Below are 19,523 nucleotides of genomic sequence, written 5' to 3'. Positions count from 1 at the left end.
AATTGTCTTTCTTAAACTTTTGGCAGAACACTTGATAGCTCAATGTGGCTTTCACCCTCTCTGCAAAGTTCTCCATGTATACTTGATGCAAATCTGACATTTCCTGGATAGTCATCTGAAGACAGGAGGATATCTTCGAAAGTTTGTCAAAAAATGCCACTTTATGGAACGACTTGTCATCCTTGGCTCACTCATGGTGGGCGTAATGTGTTCAAGGGGGGGGGGGGGGACCTCTTGTTGTTGTTTTTTTTCGGATAAGACACTTTAAATAAACCAGTGGGTCAGGCCTGTGGTGTTCATGAAGATTGTTTTACAAACAGGTGTTCTTTCACCATTGACTCTTTTAAACGATATTGAAGGGTGTAATTTCTCTTTGGGATTTCACTTGCTGTGTAAGATCTCTTTTTGTCTATCCTGTGTATCATGGCATATACGTAGTCTATCTTTTCTTTCCAAGAGAGTGACCTGTGATGTCATTGCATTTTGTACCAACCAGTTTACCACAGAAAAGGACGTCAAGTTCACATCCTGCTCGCTTCGTGCCTTGACATGGGTAGAGGCATCCCCAGTTCTTTCAACCTCTTCCTTTTGTTACCCTTCCAATCGTTTTCATGCCGTGTCCTTTTTGCAGAGATCAAAGGTAACATAACTATTGTACTATCAGCTGATGTGACATTAGCCTGGTCACGTTGATCACTTTCCATTGCGCTGAGGGTCAGAGGTGACGTAGCAAGAGTGGCATCATCTTATTAAATGTTATAGCGTTATGTAAGCTAAGGTTTGATATAAAGATAAAGCATTATGTTATGACACTGTGAAAATAATCTATACAAAACACTAACGAAATGAACTTTCAAAGAAAGTCGAAAGATGTTTCAGAAGGTAATGACTGCAATAAACACTGCTAATGAAAAAAAGAAAAAAAAACTTTAAAAGCAAACGATCGTTCGGGACAGACGCTGTGCTGGACAGGTCCCGCATTTTTTTTCTGAGTGAGTTAGTAAAGAATGAAAATCTACCGACTTCGTCCATTCTATTGCAATGGAAAAAATGATTAGGAGAAGAGACAGTAGTCTGAATAAGGGAAAATGCCTTCATAATTCGGTAACTTTCAAATACAAAGACAAAGAAGAACACGTGGACAGAAAAAATAGTTTCATATAAAACACAATCCATAAAGATGTGTTGAAATACCGGCATTGTAACGAGATAAAAACAGTTCTGTGGGCACATTGGGGAGTTTTAGTCATTAATAACATTATCAGCAGCTTTAAAAAGAAAAAAAAGAGGGAACAACCAGATCTATATAACTCCCAAATGAAACCAACAAGAAGTATTACACAAATTTCCCTTTTGAAGAGCTCACGTGGTTACGTGAGCGAATTCTGGACTATCAAACGAAGTCCTGAGACGAGTCGAAGCCGGGGTTAGTCAGTAACGTAGCAAGTGGCCCCTCATTGTTAGCGCGACAAAAACAGCTAACCCTCATTCCCTCCCTCGCAGGTGGGATAGTCGGAAACATTGGGCTAAAATCCGATGGATAGCGGGTTATACGGTTTTATTTCTAATGTTTTAAAGACATTTTTAGAAATAATTTAGATCTGACTATAAGTGAGCATATGAAATGGACAATTTGCTATCGATAGGGCCAATAAATTTTTTTTGGACATTTTGTGGGTTAGCCGGTTTTATCACCAGGCCGACGATATGTAGATATACATAGAATTTAAATTATACTATACTCTCATAAGAATTCAGTTTGAAGAGAAAAATAAAGCTGACAATAATACTCATATCACGTCAGATGTATCTTTCAACCACAATCATCTATGGCCAGTGTGCTGTCCACCTGCCATTTGACCCATTTGTGACCTATGTGACATAATAATAATAATAATAATAATAAATAGCATTTATACTGCGCATTTCCATTTCCTAAAAGATGCTCAATGCGCCTTACAATGAAAAAGACATCACATCTTAAAAATTAATCGACACAAATGTGTACGTAAAACAAAGTATTATACATATAATATAAATGCATATGTGTAAAATTTTATACCAGAAAAACAGTCTCGCAGTGAGATTGAAAATGTGTTCACTAAAAATATACAATGCAATAAAAATTCACGAACAGTCAAAATAAAGTTGAAACGTGAGTAACTAGAAACATTCATTAAAACATTAATTCTATACAGATAGAAAAACATTTCCGTTCTATCTCTCTCTCTCTCTCTCTCTCTCTCTCTCTCTCTCTTTCTCTCTCTCTCTCTCTCTCTCTGTCTCTCTCTCTCTGTCTCTCTCTCATACACTGTACATCATTTTTTTAATGTGATGAAGGAGGCAAGATGCTGTTGTGATGCACAGTGTTTGTCGTGCCTTGCAAAACGTGAGGGCCATAATGACGAGCACTGTGTATCATATTTTTTATTTGTCATACTGCTTCTATTAGACGGGTATTGTGGAACAAATTGCAGATTCAAATTTCATGATGCTTTTATCATCTAACTCCATCTGTCTTTCAACTCTTTCCAACAACATTTATTGGATACAAAGTTGGAGGCAAAATCTAAAATTCATATAAAACCATATTTCATGAAATATCATCTTCATAGTCATTTCTTATTCATTGTAATCTTATGTTTATTATTCCGTGAAAGTATGAAAATCTGTTTATGTGCTAGTCTTAGAAACAAGATCTCATTGTCATCCAATTCTCTCATGGTTTCATTCTTTTCTCTCGTTTCCTGGGATCCTACATTGGCATCCAATTCTCTCTCTCTTTTTTTTCTCTCATTCCCAGGGGTGTAACATTGTCATCCAGTTCTCTCAGGTTATTTTTCTTCTTGTACTCAGGGGTCTGACATTGTCACCCCACTGTCTTGTGTTTCTTTTTTCTCTTTCATTGCCAGGGGTCCAACATTGGCATCCAATTCTCTCTTGTTCATCCAATTCTCTCATGTTTCCTTTCCTTTCTCTCTTTCCCAGGGGTCCAACATCGGCATCCCAGACACAGAGGGCAAGACGCCGCTGCACTGGGCGGCCAGCTCCAGAGACCCGGACGCTGTCAGTTGTGTGCTCCTCATCCTGGTAAGTCTGGCTCTCTCCACTCTGACCACCGTCTGTGGTGTACCGTAGCAGTTAGGGGCTTCGCTTTTGAGCGCAGGAGACCCTAGTTTGATTCCCTGAATGGGGAGAATTTTTATTGAGCATCTCGAGTCTTTCTGATAGGAGGTTGTTTCCCTCTCAGCCTGGATTGGCCCTGACTGGCAAGGTTGAAAGCCTGCATCCTATATTATCTAAATTGTGTCTATGTTGGGGTAAAAACACTTTTATTAAAAAATAAACAAACAAAAAACCCTCTACACATTGACCTCTCACTTTGGATATCTTTATTATACAGAGTGAAATTCTTCAGGAGAGAGAGAAAAAAACTGTCTCAGCCTTTTAACATTTGTATCTATATTATGTATCTCTTCTTGCTTTTTTTTCATTATTTAGCCTTTAGATTTTGACAAAATATACCCTCGAGCACATGCAAGCAGTTCCAGAGTAAGAAACTGCAATTAAAAAGAAAGATTCCAAATTTTAGCTCCATACCACTGAATAGCTGGCGGACAATTATACATTTAGCAGTAATGATAAGCATGTGTTTGTAAGCGTTCGCCTGTTTCTTCTCATGATGCTGACTTTCAGTTTGTAGACTTGGCAGATTTATAAAAAACGTATAGATGTTTAACTGCTATTTTTGTCTTGACCTGCTCATCAGGTTGGTCCAAAATCCTTTTTGTTTAGATTGGTAATCTTCCTTTCAAGGAAAATTTTAAAAAAAATTTATTAACATGCAGCTGCATTTCCCTCTACAGGAGACGACACCCAGTGTGATTAACTGGCAAGATTACGAGGGCCGGACAGCTCTGCACCTGGCTGTCGCGGACGGGAATGAGAGTGTAGTCATCATGTTGGTACGTTTTGGGTGGGTTTTTTTCGAATGTAAGTGTTTTTACACCTCCAACAACACAGTTTAGATAAGTTAAAAGGTGGGCTTGTACCCCGTGTGCCAATGCCAACCCAGGCTGAGAGGGATACAACATCTCAGCAGAAGGATTGGTGCTTTTGAGTTTGACTGTGGGTAGTGAGATGGCACTTGTGATAGGTCCTAGCTCTTTACTTTTCCTCTTTTCTTTCTGACCATCTTTCTGTCTGTCTGTCTTTCTGTCTGTCTATCTGTTTGTTTATCTGTCTTGCTTTTTCCTAATTTTAAATGACCGGTATTGTGTTGATGCCGGTTCTTTACTAGAAAATTTGAGTGTATGTTTTTCTGAGTGTGTGTGTGTGTGTGTGTGTGTGTGTGTGTGTGTGTGTGTGTTTTGCTCTGAGTGGTTACACCTTATATTGTACGCAGTATGATACTTCTACTTTAGGAAAACAGGGGACAAAAATCAGCAACTAAATTTTAAAAAATTTTTGGGAAGCCGGCCATCCATTGTGGAGGGCAGAGTGGATGTCTTGGACAGTGTCATTATAGTACAATATTTTAAAAAACACAAGGGGGGGGGGGGGAGGGATTTAGAGTGGTTGTTTGTACAGGTGGTTATCTTGGACAGGTTGCTGTTAGAGCAGGGAGGACTGTATTTACAAACTTACTTTACTTTTCCGGTCCAGCGGCCATTTGAGTTCTAGCCCTTGGGCCTATCGATATATGGCAAAGAATTTACAAGTGTTTATCAGTTGTGTTTTGTCGTTGCATAGAGTATTTCCAATTTCTGGGGAGGCAGGTAGGTAGGTACTACGCAGGTCGCTAAGTGCAGGGCAGGTAAAGAGGTGGTTTGATACTGTTTCATCCTGGCAGCTACACTATGGGCAGTCGCGTAGGGTGTCTTTGTGGATCCTATTTAGGTAAGAATTCAGTGGGATGTGTTGTGTTGGCAGGCAAAAGATAGTGACTTGTTCTCTTCTACTCAGGGAATTTAGTGTGCATCTTTTGAGTTGGGAGCAGTCATGTGTGCAAATAGAGTTCTTCCAGTTTTGCCCATTGCCCGTCCATTCAACCGCTGTTCCCTGGTGTTGCATTTGATAATGTTCTTGACTAGTATTTACAAAGAAAATCTACCTATCCTCAGACCTCGGTGGAGAACTGCAACGTGTCGGCCCTGGATAATGTTTTCCGCACGCCTCTGCACTGGGCGGCTGTTCTAGGTGAGACGACTCTTTATTGCCTTTGGGTTATATTTCTTTTTCTCACAAAGAGACAAGGGTTGTTGGCGGGTGTTCTGCCTCAAAGAGACAAAGGTGGTTAGCAGGTGTTCTGTCACTAAGAGAAGTGGATGGATGGCAGGGTGGCTGGTGGGTGCTCTGTCACAAAAAAAAGTGGGTGGTTGATGGGTGCTCTGTCTCAAAGAGAACTGGGTGATTGGCGGGTGCTCTGGTGTGGTTTGCTCCTTCTATCCTATCATATATTGATTGTCCTTATCTCTCCTCCTTCCTTTCTTTATAAGTGACTTTCCAGTAACACCTCTAAGTTCTCTGCACTTACATGACCCAATTGGGTTCCAGGTGCTGTAGAACTCGTACTTAAACTATAAACTCACCAAAAAAAGAAAAAGGATACCTCTGTAGACAGTTTTTGTTTTTGGTCTTTTATCGATGTAATTTGTCTTGTTGCTTTTATGTATTCTCACAAATGACAAATGTTCAAAAGCTTGAGACTAAAGTCTTTTCTCTGGGTATAAAGTACAGGTAAGGAAATGATCCAATTCGTAAAAATCTTTTCCTAGAATTTTCATGTTTGTTTTTTTCTTGGTGCTTTTGTATTGTTTTGCGTAGTAACGAAAATGGTACAGTGGAAAGGAACTTCTATTCGTTAAGTTTGCATCATGCTTTTATTTTATTTTTTTGACAGTGTCCCATCTGTTTTCTTTGTCCAGGTCACTCCAAGATTGTTGCGATGCTTCTGAAAAGTGGAGCAGACAGTTCCAGCTCCGACTCCAACGGAGCCACGGCTTTACACTACGCAGCACAGAATAATTTCAGTGTACGTCTTTTGAGAACACACCCTTAAAATAACAAGGTTCACTGGCATTTGGGGTGTAGTGGTTGGGCGCTTTACTGTTTCACACAGGAGACTCAAGTTTGATTCCAGAGTCGGGGATTTTTCATTTAGTATCTCTGTCTTTCTGCATAGTGTCCATTTTAGACTGGGTTGGCTCTGACAAGCAGGCCGCTCCTAAATGATATAAATTTTGTAAACAAGGGGGTAAAAATACCTACATTTACCAAAAAAAATTTGACGAGGTTCTAATCTACTTTCTGCAAGAACTTGGTTACACGCTACACATTACTCACACAAATGTCTTGCACACAGTGTCAAAGGCTTGAGACAATTTAACAAGATCTAATTATAAGCAATCAACCGCTGAATCTAGCAACACCCTTCATCACTTGGGATTCAAAATTGTACCTGGTTGAGCATAATTTGACCCTGCGTCTCGAAGGGTATAAAAATTTTGCTTATTATAAAGTTTTTTTCTTGAAAGTTTTTAAGATTTCTTTCTTGAAATAGTTCTCTTGATCTAAATTGTGTCAAAAGGAGCGCGCTACACTTACAACGATAGTTTTTTAAATAAAAGTTACCGTATTGTTAGTGTTGTGTCAAGGACTGTTAGGCATCTCGCCATTGCACGCAGATGACCCGAGTTTGATTCCTGTGTGCGGAGAATTTTAATAAATATCTTTATCATTCTGTTAGGATGTTGTATCCTTTTTCCGTCCACTTACAACTACAGTTTAACTGTTTATCTCCGAGGGGGGCTAACCCACTTTGCAGGGGTCCTCCTAAAAGTGATATATACGCCACTAAACTGGTAATTAAATCAAAGCAAGTGAACCTGTTTTTGAAAGATCTGATTCTTCATCTAATGAATGAACTCCTGATAAAAAAGAGACCAGTTTTCAACAACTGCTGAAAAGTAATTTGACACCAAATCGTCGCAACGAAATGTGCTCGAGCCGCTGCCAGTGGCTCACCAGCACAGCGGGTCCGACTTTGAGCTGCTGGGAGTGGCTTGCTGGAGATAAAGAGTTAAAACAATAAGTTACCGTATATATATATATGTATATATATATCTTTGTTGACTCCAGGACACGGTGTCAGTGTTTCTTAGCAACCAGTGCACCGACGAGGCTGACCTTGAGGGTCGTACGGCCTTCATGTGGGCTGCGGGGAAAGGAGCCGATGATGTCATCCGGGTGTTTCTGGAGCAAGGAGTGGACATCCACCAGGAGGACAAGACGGGGGACACGGGTAATGTCTTGTTGGGTTACCTGTCCCTGTGGTTTTATGCACCCCGCATAATTTGGCAAAATTTGATCATTTTTTGCATAATTTCTGATTATTTTCCCGTTATCATTCTTTGTTAAAATTAACAGAATTGCATAATTTCTCTATGTTGGGCTCAGTTTGCATAATTTAAGAATTTTTCGTACATAAAACGACTGGGACAGGGTGACTTCCTCTGGTGTTAGGGCTCGTATAAAAAATGATAATTTTTGAAAAAGTTATAAAACTCTTCCTTGTGAGTCACTAAAATTTATTCATTTTAACGGTGTTTAGGATCATAAGTTTCAAGGAGTAATGTTGAAGGATATTTTTCCACTGTTGTTGGGACTCATTTAAAAAGAAGGTAATTTTTTTTAATGTTTCAATTTAAAGAAAAAGAAAGAATACAAAATGTCCGTTGGGGGTCAATACAGTTGACCTTATCTGATCTTGTTTTAACTGTTGTCTAGGCTCAATGATGTCATGGATGACATCACTGGTTATGTCACTGGTGACGTCACCACTTATGTTATTGACGACGTCCCTGGTTATGTCACTGATGATGTCACTAGTAATGTCACTTATGTCACTCTTGATGTCACTAGTAATGTCAATTATGTCACTGATGATATCACTAGTATTGTCACTATGATGTCACTAGTAATATCACTTATGTCACTGATGATGTCACTAGTAATGTCAAAACTGATGATGTCACTAGTAATGTCACTTATGTCACTGATGATGTCACTAGTAATGTCACTGATGATGTCACTAGTAATGTCACTGATGATGTCACTGCGGATGTCCCCAGCCCTACACGCGGCAGCTCTGTCTGGCCACAGCACGACTGTGCAGCTCCTGCTCAACAGCGGCGCGCGCCTGGAGGGCATGGACCAGGCCAAGCACACGCCGCTGTTCCGCGCCTGCGAGATGGGCCAGATGGACGTCGTCCAGACGCTGATCGAGTACCGGGCACGGGTCGATATACTCGACCAAGATGGCCGCTCTCCGCTTCACTGGTGGGTAGAAACTCTTGCAGTTTAATTTAAAATCAAATCTTGTCATTTTGTTCAGATATTGTCTTTGTGGGTTTTTTTTTATTATGCATGCCCAATATTATGCATGCCCAATCATGCAATTTTCTTTTAATGCCTTGTTTTTAATATGCGTACCCAATCATGCAATTTTGTTTTAACCTTGTCTTTCTTTTTTTTTTTATTATGCATACTCAATAATGCAATTTTGTTTTGATATTGTCTTTCTTATTTTTTCTTCTTTATACCCAATCTTTCAATTTTTTTGGTAATACTGAATTTTAAAATTTCTTAGGCATACCCAATCATGCAATTTTGTTCTAATATTGTCTTTGTTTTTGTTCTCCCACAAGGGCTGCCCTTGGAGGCCACGCCTACATCTGTCAGATGCTCATCAAGTACGGAGTGCACCCTAACATACGTGACAACTCAGCGTAAGTCCTTAAAATACGAGATAGCTCACCCTAACATACCACACAGTTCACCCAAACATACATGACAACTCAGTTTAAGTCCTTAACACACGTGATAACTCAGTTTAAGTCCTTAACATACGTGACAACACAGTATAAGTCCTTAACATATGTGACAACCCAGTGTAAGTCCTTAACATACGTGACAACCCAACCTATCATACCACACAGTTCACCCTAACAAATGTAACAACTCTCTCAAACATACGTGACGTGACATCTCAGCGTAAATCCTTATCATATGTGATAACTCAGCATAAGTCCTTAACATACCAGACAATTCACCCTAACATACCAGAACTCACCCTATCATACCATACCTCACAGTTCACCCAAACATAGGTGACAACCCTCCCTAACATACGTGACGACTCAGCATAAGTCCTTGAAATAGGAGATAATTCACCATAACATACCAGACAGTTCACCCTAACATACATAACAGCTTACCCAAATGTACGTGAAAACCTCTCGTAAATCCCTAACATACGTGATAACTCCTCTTAAGTCCTTAACGTACCAGACAACTCACCCTAACATACCAGAACTCACCCAATCATACCATACCTCACAGTTCACCCAAATATAGGTGACAACCCACCCTAACGTGCGTGACAACTCGGCATAAGTCCCTAGTATAAGAGAAAGCTCTCCTTATGTACTCGTATAACTGGTATTAATACAAGATGTATTAGATAATACAATCCATAAGTTTTGAGTTCCCCCAGGAGCATTTACGCACGGTCAGAAAAATTCAAAATTTTTTTGACGCAGCCTGTTGTCATGTCTGTAGATAGATAGATGGAGAGAGAAGGACAGAAAGAGACAAAGAAAGAAACGGAATGAGAGACAGAAAGTCAGACGGACAAACACAGAAAGAGAGAGAGAGATGAACAGACAGAACAGAGATGGAGAGAGATAGAATAATACCAACCGACCAACTGACCGAGAGAGAGAGAGAGAGAGAGAGAGAGAGAGAGAGAGAGAGAGAGAGAGAGAGAGAAGAAGAGAGAAATAACTCCTGGGTCTGTAGGCTTACAATTAACTCAAAGCCCCACATCGTGCATGTAATGATCATACTTTTGATATGTTCTGTATATATGTTCTGTATGTTGGTTGTTTTTTACGTGCTTCTCCTCGTGTTGTTTTTTGCTGACACCAGGAGGACTCCTCTCCACTGTGCAGCGTACGGGGGCTTTGTCAACTGTATGTCTGCCCTGATGGAACACGGGGCCGAGCCCAACTCTCAGGACAAGGAGGTATGTTTCTTGTATCGAAAGTTTCCTTTAGTTTTGTAAGAGTTTTACAGTGCTTGCGACTACATAAAGTCAGATGAGAGCGCGGGATTTAAGTGGTATGTTTTCACGTTAGTTGACAACACAGCATGGTATCGGTCTGTGCCGTTGGAATGGTTGAGGTGATTGTTTGTATTTTTACAAAAATTTCATGTGAACTCTTTCACTACCAGAGAGTTTTCTTCACCTGAACTGGGCCCTATTTGCGGACCTGCTCTCTGGTTCTGCCTACCCATGGACAAAGTACAGATTTTGAGTTCAATTTTCAATTATTAGCCACATGTATTAGATATGAAAATAAAGGGGAAATAATGACCTATCTCAACTTGTTACTAGAAATTATCATTCTTCAGCCTGAGACTTCAATTTCGATTATTACAAAAGTAGGTGTGGTTGTGAAGCAGAAAGTGGAGAGCCATGAAGCACGGCTCACTGTCCAGTGTTGGGAGCACTGGAGTGAAAGAGTTAAAAGCTCTTTATAAAAATTGTAATTTACATTTTTAAGCTAAGCTCTATCTACATTTTGTACAAAGACCATTGGTCTTTGTAAAATTTATGGAAAATTTGCCTTGAACAATTAAACTTCTGAAGAGACTTCAAATCTCTGTAGTGTATAACTGTGTCTTTCTCTCTAGAAGAAAGTCTGTCTCTATAACTCTTGTCTTTCTCTCCAGGAGCAAGTATGTTTTTATAACTCTGTTTTTCCCCCTTCAGTGGGCATCTCTATATCTCTCTCCCCTTCTATGTCTGTCTCTATAAATCTGTCTTTTTGCTATAGTGTGTGTTTCTATAACTCTGTTTGCTATAATGTGTGTCTCTATAACTCTGTCTCTCTCTATGTTGTGAGTTTGTGTGTGGGTGTGTGTGTGTGTGTATGTGTGTGTGTGTGTGTGTGTGTGTGTGTGTGTGTGTGTGTGTGTGTGTGTTTATAAGTCTGTCTCTCTCTGTGTTGTCTGAGCGTGTATAGGGTGTGACCTGTCTCCACTGCGTTGTCTGTCTGTGTGTTTATGAGTCTATCCTTCATTGTGTTGTGTGTGTCTATAAGTGTGTCTCTCACTGTGTTGTGTGAGGGTGTCTATGAGTGTGTCTCTGTGTTTTGTGTGTGTCTATGAGTGTGTCTCTGTGTTGTGTGTGTGTCTATTAGTGTGTCTCTCACTGTGTTGTACGTCTGTCCCTCATTATGTTTTGTGTATATGAGTTTGTCTCTCCTTTTGTTGTGTGTGTGTCCATGAGTGTGTCTCTCACTTTGTTGCCTGTGTGTTCAGAGAATGATCTGCCTCCTCTGTGTTGTCTGTCTGTGTGTCTATGAGTGTGTCTCTCACTGTGTTGTCTGTCTGTGTGTCCCTGAGTGTGTCTCTCAATGTGTTGTCTGTCTGTGTGTGTCTATGAGTGTGTCTCTCACTTTGTTGCCTGTGTGTTCAGAGAATGATCTGCCTCCTCTGTGTTGTCTGTCTGTGTGTTTATGAGTGTGTCTGTCACTGTGTTGTATGTCTATGTGTCCATGAGTGTGTCTCCCACTGTGTTGTCTGTCTATGTGTGTCTATGAGTGTGTCTCTCACTGTGTTGTCTGTCTGTGTGTGTCTATGAGTGTGTCTCTCACTGTGTTGTCTGTCTGTGTGTCCATGAGTGTGTCTCTCACTGTGTTGTCTGTCTGTGTGTGTCTATGAGTGTGTCTGTCGCTTTGTTGTCTGTCTGTGTGTGTCAATGAGTGTGTCTCTCACTATGTTCTCTGTGTGTCCATGAGTGTGTCTCTCACCGTGTTGTCTGTCTGTGTGTCCATGAGTGTGTCTCTCACCATGTTGCCTGTATGTTCAGGGAATGACCTGCCTCCATTGGGCCTGCTCCAAGGGTCATCTGGACGCGGTCAAGCTACTGGTGGAGTACGCCGCCTACCCCAACCACATGGAGTTTACGGAGGAGAGGTAGGGAGGGAGGGGGAGGGAGAGAGGAGGTTGGGAGGAAGGGAGGAGGAGGGACAGGGGAGAGGGAGGGAGAGAGGGACGGGGAGGGAGGAGGAGGGACAAGGGGGAAGGAGGAGGAGGGACAAGGGAGAAGGAGGGAGGGAGAGTGGGTGGAAAGAGGGGGAGTGAGCAAGGGAATAAGTGGGGAGGGAGGGAGAGAGAAAGTGGAAAGGGAGGGAGAGAGGAAGAATGGAGGGAGGTGGGAGAGAGATAGAGAGAGAGAGAGAGAAACACAGAGACAGAGAGAGGGAGAGAGAGAGATAGAGAGAGAGAGAGGAGGTTTCACTGTGTGTAGTTTATGTGAGTTTCTGAGTGTCACATTTGTATGTTTGAGTACTTGTGCAGCTATTTCACGAGTGTTTTGAGGGTGTCGTCGTCGTAAAGTACTACTGTAATTTCTCGGTCTGTCTTCTTTTTTTGTTCTTTTTACTAAAACAAGTGTTATTTTTTCAGGTACACTCCGCTGGACTATGCCCTGATGGGGGAGCACCATGAGGTGGCTCAGTATATGATAGAGCAAGGGGCTTTATCCATTACTGGAATACAAGACATTGCTGCTCTCAAAATACAGGTACACTTGGTGCTGTTAGTTGGAAGTAGATAGATAGATAGATAGAGAGAGAGAGAGAGAGAGAGAGAGAGAGAGAGAGAGAGAGAGAGAGAGAGAGAGAGAGAGAGAGAGAGAGAGAGAGAGAGAGAGAGAGAGAGAGAGAATAAGTTGAGAGTGAATGAGTAGAGGGAAAGAGAGAGTGTGAATGAGTAGAGAGAGAGAGAGAGAGAGGGAGGGAGAGAAACAAAAAGAAGGAGAGAGTGAAAGAGGGAAGGAGGGAGAGAGTGTCAAAGAGAGATAGGGAAGTAGTAGAGAGAGAAAGGAAGAGATGAAATACTTTGTAGTCTGTATGATATTGTTAGTTATTGTAACCACTGAAATCTAAACAAATGTGGGTTCTTTGTGCTTTTAAGCCGTTTTCGTTGTATTTTATATACTGTCAGCCCTGCATGTCATTATAGCTGTATCTTGAGACGACATCAAATTTTAGCTTTCACTGAGGCCTCTAAACATCTCAGCATCAATTGTATTGGTTTCCCAATATTATAGTATCTTATCTACGTTTTTTTTTCCAATGACTTGCTCCTTTTTTCCTATCAAACATCTATCATCCTTATCTCATATCCTTTTCTTTGTATATTACTTTCTAGTGACACGTCTAATCTTCAGCACTTGTATGACCTATTTATGTTGCAAGTACTGTAAAACTCTTACATGTTGTTGTTGTTGTAAGCGATCCAGTAGCATCTGAGCGTTAACTCTTCTGCATGATACCATTCGGTAATAGCTGCCTGTCTGTTCTAATTGTTGTCTTGAGGAGTAGAGGCAATTAGATGTGTGGGGTAGCTTGGGAAGAAAACATCCCCTTAAATCATTTAGTTTTCTACAGAAGAACAGATGATGTTCCACTGTCTCTGAGGGGTAGTCACATAGTGGGCAGGCAGCAGAGTGCTTTACTCCAATTCGGTTGAGATGTTGGTTGAGGGGTATATGTTGTGTTCTAAGTTGGAAGATTATGGATTGATCTCCCCTCCTCAACTCATTGATTGGATCTTTGACCAGTGGTTTATTCATGTGGCCATACATCCTCCTTCCTGTCGTACCTGTAGCCCAATCATTCATCCACTCTTCCTTGAGGTTTGACTTGATCATTTGGCAGCAGGGGGTGTAATTCATAGGAATTTCAGGCTGAGGGAGGCTAGCTCCTTTCTTTGCCAGAGACTTACATAAACTAAAACTTCAGCTCCTTCTGAATATCTTTGTCTGTCGTTCTCTTGTCTGCCCTATTCAGTTTTCTCCCCTTCCTCTGAGGCAAAAGTTAAACACTTTAAAATCTTGACTCAGAGTTTTCACAGATGGTTTAGCTTAAAGTAATGAGTTTGTAATGAGTGCAATTTGTGCGTTAGAATCATATAAATTGTGTACAAATTGTGCATAATGTTTTTTATGTCATATTTTTGTCCACAGTCTGCGTTCAAAGGGTTCCGGGTACGCAAAGCTTTCATCGAGAGAAAGAAACTGTTTATGAAGCATGAGAAGCTGAAGAAGGAGGCCGCGAGGTGAGATTTTGTACCGTCTTTTCTGAGGTATACGATGTAATAGTTGCTAGTTTCTCCGTCTCTCTCTCTCTCTCTCTCTCTCTCTCTCTTTCTCTCGCTCTCTCTGTCTCTCTCTCTGTGTGTTTCTCTCTCTTTTTCTCTTTTTCTCTTTCTTTGTGTGTTGGTGTGTGTGTGTGCGTGTGTGTGTTTTGAAGAAAGGTATTTGCCCGTGTGTGTGTGTGTGGGTGGGTGTTTTGTGTGTGTGTGTGTGTGTGTGTGTGTGTGTATGAGAGAGAGAGTGTGTGTGTGTGTGTGTGTGTGTCTGTCTGTCTGTTTGTGTGTTGAAGATAGGTCTTTGCCCTAATGTGAAATGTAATCTTCTAATTTTTTAAAGCTTTCCTGCTACCATTTTTCAAAATCAATAAAAGATTATAGATGTTTTGTGCCGCTATTGACAAAATTTATATAATTTTGGAGAGAGAGGTGATAGGGGGGCGGGGGAGGGACGATGACTTCCATCCTGCCTGACAGGACCAACCTAGGCTGAGAGGGATACAATATCCCAGCAGACAGACAGACAGAGATACTCAGCTAAAAAAACTTTTCTAATGGGAATCAAACTCAGGTCTTCTGCGCATGCGATGGCAGAGCACCCGGCAGTTTGACTTCAGATGTATTTAAATTAGCGAAAAATTGGCCGCCAAATTTTGGTGACTTTCATACCTTGAAAATCTTTGAAAAACTGCAAGTTTATATTTTGTGTGCCTTTAGTCAACGTTTTTCAGTAAAATCCACACAGAAATGTGTTTTTGAACGGACATGAAAGATGTTGAGACAAAAAACAAACATTGGATAACAATTTGCAAACCGGTGGAAAAATGCCGCTTCTTCGATTTCATTATTTTGGTGAGAGCCTGATTTCACCACAATGCCTCACAAATATTTTGCTCACAGAAAACGGGCTGCTGAAGAAGGCAAAAAGTCGGAGGATCAAACTGTACGTAAACAAGACACAATGAAGAGCTCAACAGCTTCCATCCCGGGTACCGAACATCAGACTCCGCAGCAACAAGCTGAACAGCTACCTACTCCACCACTAGTCATTCAAGACTCACAGGAAAGCCTACCTCCAGACAGCCGGGCCGAATCCTCCTCGCAGACGATCAAAGAAGAAGTTCCGACTGAGCGGGAAACAGGATTGTCTCAGCAACAGCAACATCAGCAAAAACGACAACAGCAGCAAAAACAGCAACATGAGCACAAACAGGTACAACCTCAGCTTCAACGAGAAGAACGCGGTGAAGATCCCGTCGCTGTCAACGGCAAGACGTTAACTTCTGCTTCCTCTGACTCTGATTCGGGGGCTGTGACGGGTTCCTCATCAACTGTTTCCAGTCAAGGAAGGCGAAAGCACACACAGCTACAGCAGCAGCAGCAGCCTGCCTCTCAAAAGGACATTGTGGTTGAGAAGAAGAAGAGTCCGGACCCTCTCACTGTTGAGGTTCAGAAGAAGAGTCTCATGCCTGCACCTGCGCCCGTGACCACCCTTCCCAAGCAGGATGAACCGACACGCAGACAGCAGCAGACAGTTGGGACGCCGGACGTCAAACCCAAGCAAAGGTCTCGGTCAGGCGGCCGACTCCAGGAACGCGGGCACTCCGCTCCCCCGAGAAGGTCTTCCAAACCCATCGCCTTATCCTACGCACAACTACTACAGCAAAAAGACGCAATGCAGCGGCAACAGAAGCCGCTTCAAACAAAACAGCTGCAGTCAAAACAGCAACCGCAGCGCAAGTCCAAACAGCAGCAGGTCACACAACAGCAGCTGTCTAAACAGCAAACACATCTGCCAAAACAACAAACGCAACCGAGGCTTAAACAGCAACTGCGACAACCTAAACAACAGCTGCAACAACAGCAGCAGACACCGCCGCTCCGACAGCAAGCGCAGCCGCCGCACCTCCCTCCGGGCAGCGCGGAGCCTAGGAGTCGTAGCAGGAAGGGTCGCAAGTCCTCAAACACCTCAGCCCTCAGTGTCAGTGTGGAGCTGTCTAGTTCTGCGTCAGTCGATGGGACCGGAGCCTCTGCCACGCCCCCAGCACAGTGAGTTGTCGTCCATAGATTTGTAGCCTACTCCTAGACGGCGGCACTATCATGGCCGCCGCTCTTTCTTCTCTCTCTCTCTCCAAAAGCTTCGCTGGGATGCATGAACATCATGACCAAAGCTATTACGCTCAAATGAATAGCAAAACATCAGTCTCATTCACTCACTCACTCTCTCACCTCACTCACTCACTCACTCACTCACTCACTCACTCACTCACTCACTCACTCACTCACTCACTCACTCACTCAAATGCACAAACGTGCTCATAAGTGCACACACATATATTCACACAAATACAAGCACATGCGCAGACACTCATCGCATACAAAAACACAGACACTCGGTTATAGTTTCTCACAGTTCCCTTGACTCCCTCAAACCATCTTTTGTTTTGGTTTTCGTCTTGGTTTTATTGTGTCCAATATGTATTATAAAAAGAATGTGTTTGAGTTTATTAGGTGTCATCGGGTTCTAACCTTGGCACAAGACTTGCGAAAAAGTGTGTGGTTAGCGGGTGCTCTGGTGCGGTTTGCTCCTTCTTTCTTATCAAACATGTATCGTCCTTATCTCTCCTTCTTTTTTTGTGTATGTTACTCTCTTGTAACACACCTATTCTTCGGCACTTACATGACCTTATTGTGTTGCAAGTGCCGCAAAACTCTTACTAAAACTTTTTTAAAAACATTTGCTACCCTTGACCACTAAGTTGGCGGTGTGGTTTGCTCCTTCTTTCAATCAGACAGACATCTTTCATTTTTATGTCTCCTCCTTGTTCTCCTTTTACGTTACCCTCTGGCAATACCCCAAAACTCTAGCACTTATAGGAACTATGTTTGGGTCGTTGGCGGTTGCTCTAGTGTGGTTCACTCTTTCTCTCCAGTGAAAAAATGTACCGTTCTTATTTGTAATCCTTCTTTTCTCTGTATGATACTCTTTGGTACCCCCCCCCCCCGGGCAGTGCTACTGACTGAATTGTCTTTAGGCCATTCCCAAAGGGGGGATATTAACATGTTCTTATGCACAGTAGAATTGTAAATGGGCTGGTTTATCTATTTCATGTTCATACTGTTCCGGAACAGCACAGGGGGAACTACTGCTTTTTCTTACCTCATCCTTACTATCGTCATTCTTCTTTTATATGTTTGTCACTCTCTTGTGAACTGCTGTGTCCGGGGTGCCTTAATAGTCAAAGCAGACTTTGTGCTGTTGAAGCTAGAGAGGGAGCAGAGTAAGCCTGATTCCCCGTTTGGACTTCTCTGTTGACATCCACCCCTTGGCGCTCATAATATGACCATATGCAGTTGATGGGTGCTCTTGTGTGGTGTTGCTTCTTCTCTCTTATAAATATATTATTATCGTCCTTATCTCTCCTTTTTTTTCTTGGTATGTTACTTTCACACCTCAATTTTCTACATTAATGGTTTATTTGTGTTGTAAATGCCGTAAAACTAAATAAAACCGCAACTAAGACGGTCGGATGGTTGGCGGGTGCTCTGATGTGGATACTTCTAGTCTTTGGCACTTAAATTACCCTCTCGTCTGTGGATGGTTGGCAGGTGCTCTGGTGTGGTTTCATTCTTCCTTCCTATCAAAAATGTGTCGTCCTCAATTTTCCTCTTTTTTTCTTTGTATGCTACTCTCACACCTCAATCTTAGACATTTTTGTATTGCAAATGCCGTAAAACTTAATGTAACTATAACTAAGATTGGCGCGTGATTGACGGGCTTTGTGGTGTGGTTTGATTCTTCTTTCCTATCACGCATCTATCGTCCTGATCTCTTCTTCTTTTTTGTGTTTATTATTCTCTAGTAGCACCGATGATATTCGACATTTGTATGACGTATTTGTTTTGTAAGTGCCGTTAAACTCTCTGGTGTGGTTTGCTCCTTTCTTATAAGGCATCTATCGTCCTGATCTCACCCTTTTTGTATTAATTACTCTCTTGTAACACCTCTAATCTTTTGCAAATGACCTTAGACTAAATTGAATAAAACTGAGACGGGCGGGTGGTTGGTGGGTGGATGGCGCGTGCTCTGGTGTGGTTTGATTCTTCTCTCCCATCAAACATCTATCGGTGGGTGGTTGGCGGGTGCTCTTGTGTGGTTTGCTTCTTCCTTCCTATCAAACATCTATCGTCCTTATCTCCCCCCCTCCTTTTTTTTATGTTAGTTAGCCTACTCTCTTGTAACACCTCTAATCTTCTGGCGCTCATATGACCTTATGCCGTAAAACCTTTACTAAAAGAAAAAAAAAACATCTATCGTCCTTATCTCTCCTTCTTCTTTATTGTTTTTGTTACTCTCTTGCAACACGTCTATTCTTCGGCACTTTTATGACATATTATTGTTTCAAGTGCCGAAAAACTGAATTAAACGTAAACTAAGACGGGCGGGTGGTTTGCAGGTGCTCTGGTGTCGGTTGCTCCTTCTTTCCTATCAAACATCTTTCTTCCTGATCTCTCCTCCCTTTTTACAGGCGGTTGGTGGGTGCTCTGGTGTGGTTTGCTCCTTCTTTCCTATCAAACATCTTTCTTCCTTATCTCTCCTCCTTTTTTGTGTTTGTTAATCTCTTGTAACACTTCTAATCTTCGGCACTTATCTGACCTTATTGTGTTGCAAGTGCCGTACACTAAATTAAGCATAATAAAATGGGCGGTTGATTGTATCAAACATTTGTCGTCCTGGTCTCTCCTTCTTTTTAAGTATTTGTTACTCTCTTGTAACACCTCTTCCGCACTTTTATGACCTATTTGTGTTGCAAATGCCGTAAAACACCTACTGATACTAAACGGAACCACAACTAAGACGGGGACGAGGACCAGCCCTTATTGCCGTGACGTCATAAGCCTATGTGTTCTCGTCACACTCTGTCACCCCCTCACCTCCCCCCTCCCGCACACACACGGTTCCCCCTCCCCCCCCTCCCGGCTTAGCAGGTTCACGTCAGGGTGACGACAGGAACAAACAATAATCCTTGCAATCCGAAATGCAGTAGAAGCGGTCCAAGACAGCTACCCGTCGTCGTCGTCGAAAAGAAAAGAGGTTGTCTTAGCTAGGTGGGCGTCTTAGACAGTGTCATTTCTTATATTTTCTACTTTTACTTTTTGTGTTCTTTGGGCATTTTTAGCTGTTTTGAGTTACTAAGATCATGAGGTCAGAAACCAAATTTCATGTCTGCTCTATCAGAATCGTACTTTATCCACACACACACACACACACACACACACACACACACACACACACA

At 42.0% G+C, this 19,523-nt stretch overlaps 1 protein-coding gene across 2 annotated transcripts in view; it reads left to right on the top strand.

Moving 5' to 3' along the window:
• LOC101851902 (inversin) overlaps positions 1-19,523 on the top strand; it is a 78,136-nt gene that overhangs the window by 28,984 nt on the left and 29,629 nt on the right. For both annotated transcript variants that reach the window (XM_013089635.2, XM_013089634.2), the window contains exons 7-18: positions 2,989-3,090; positions 3,867-3,965; positions 5,124-5,199; positions 5,928-6,034; positions 7,141-7,303; positions 8,133-8,340; positions 8,709-8,789; positions 9,991-10,087; positions 11,939-12,045; positions 12,538-12,655; positions 14,102-14,193; positions 15,127-16,275. In XM_013089635.2, the coding sequence (XP_012945089.1) occupies positions 2,989-3,090; positions 3,867-3,965; positions 5,124-5,199; positions 5,928-6,034; positions 7,141-7,303; positions 8,133-8,340; positions 8,709-8,789; positions 9,991-10,087; positions 11,939-12,045; positions 12,538-12,655; positions 14,102-14,193; positions 15,127-16,275 (2,399 nt within the window). The remainder of the gene's footprint in view (positions 1-2,988; positions 3,091-3,866; positions 3,966-5,123; positions 5,200-5,927; positions 6,035-7,140; positions 7,304-8,132; positions 8,341-8,708; positions 8,790-9,990; positions 10,088-11,938; positions 12,046-12,537; positions 12,656-14,101; positions 14,194-15,126; positions 16,276-19,523) is intronic.

This window comes from Aplysia californica, unplaced genomic scaffold, assembly GCF_000002075.1.
Source record: "Aplysia californica isolate F4 #8 unplaced genomic scaffold, AplCal3.0 scaffold01003, whole genome shotgun sequence".
In the NCBI taxonomy this organism is placed as follows: domain Eukaryota; kingdom Metazoa; phylum Mollusca; class Gastropoda; order Aplysiida; family Aplysiidae; genus Aplysia; species Aplysia californica.
This window is presented reverse-complemented; position numbering and strand designations above follow the sequence as displayed.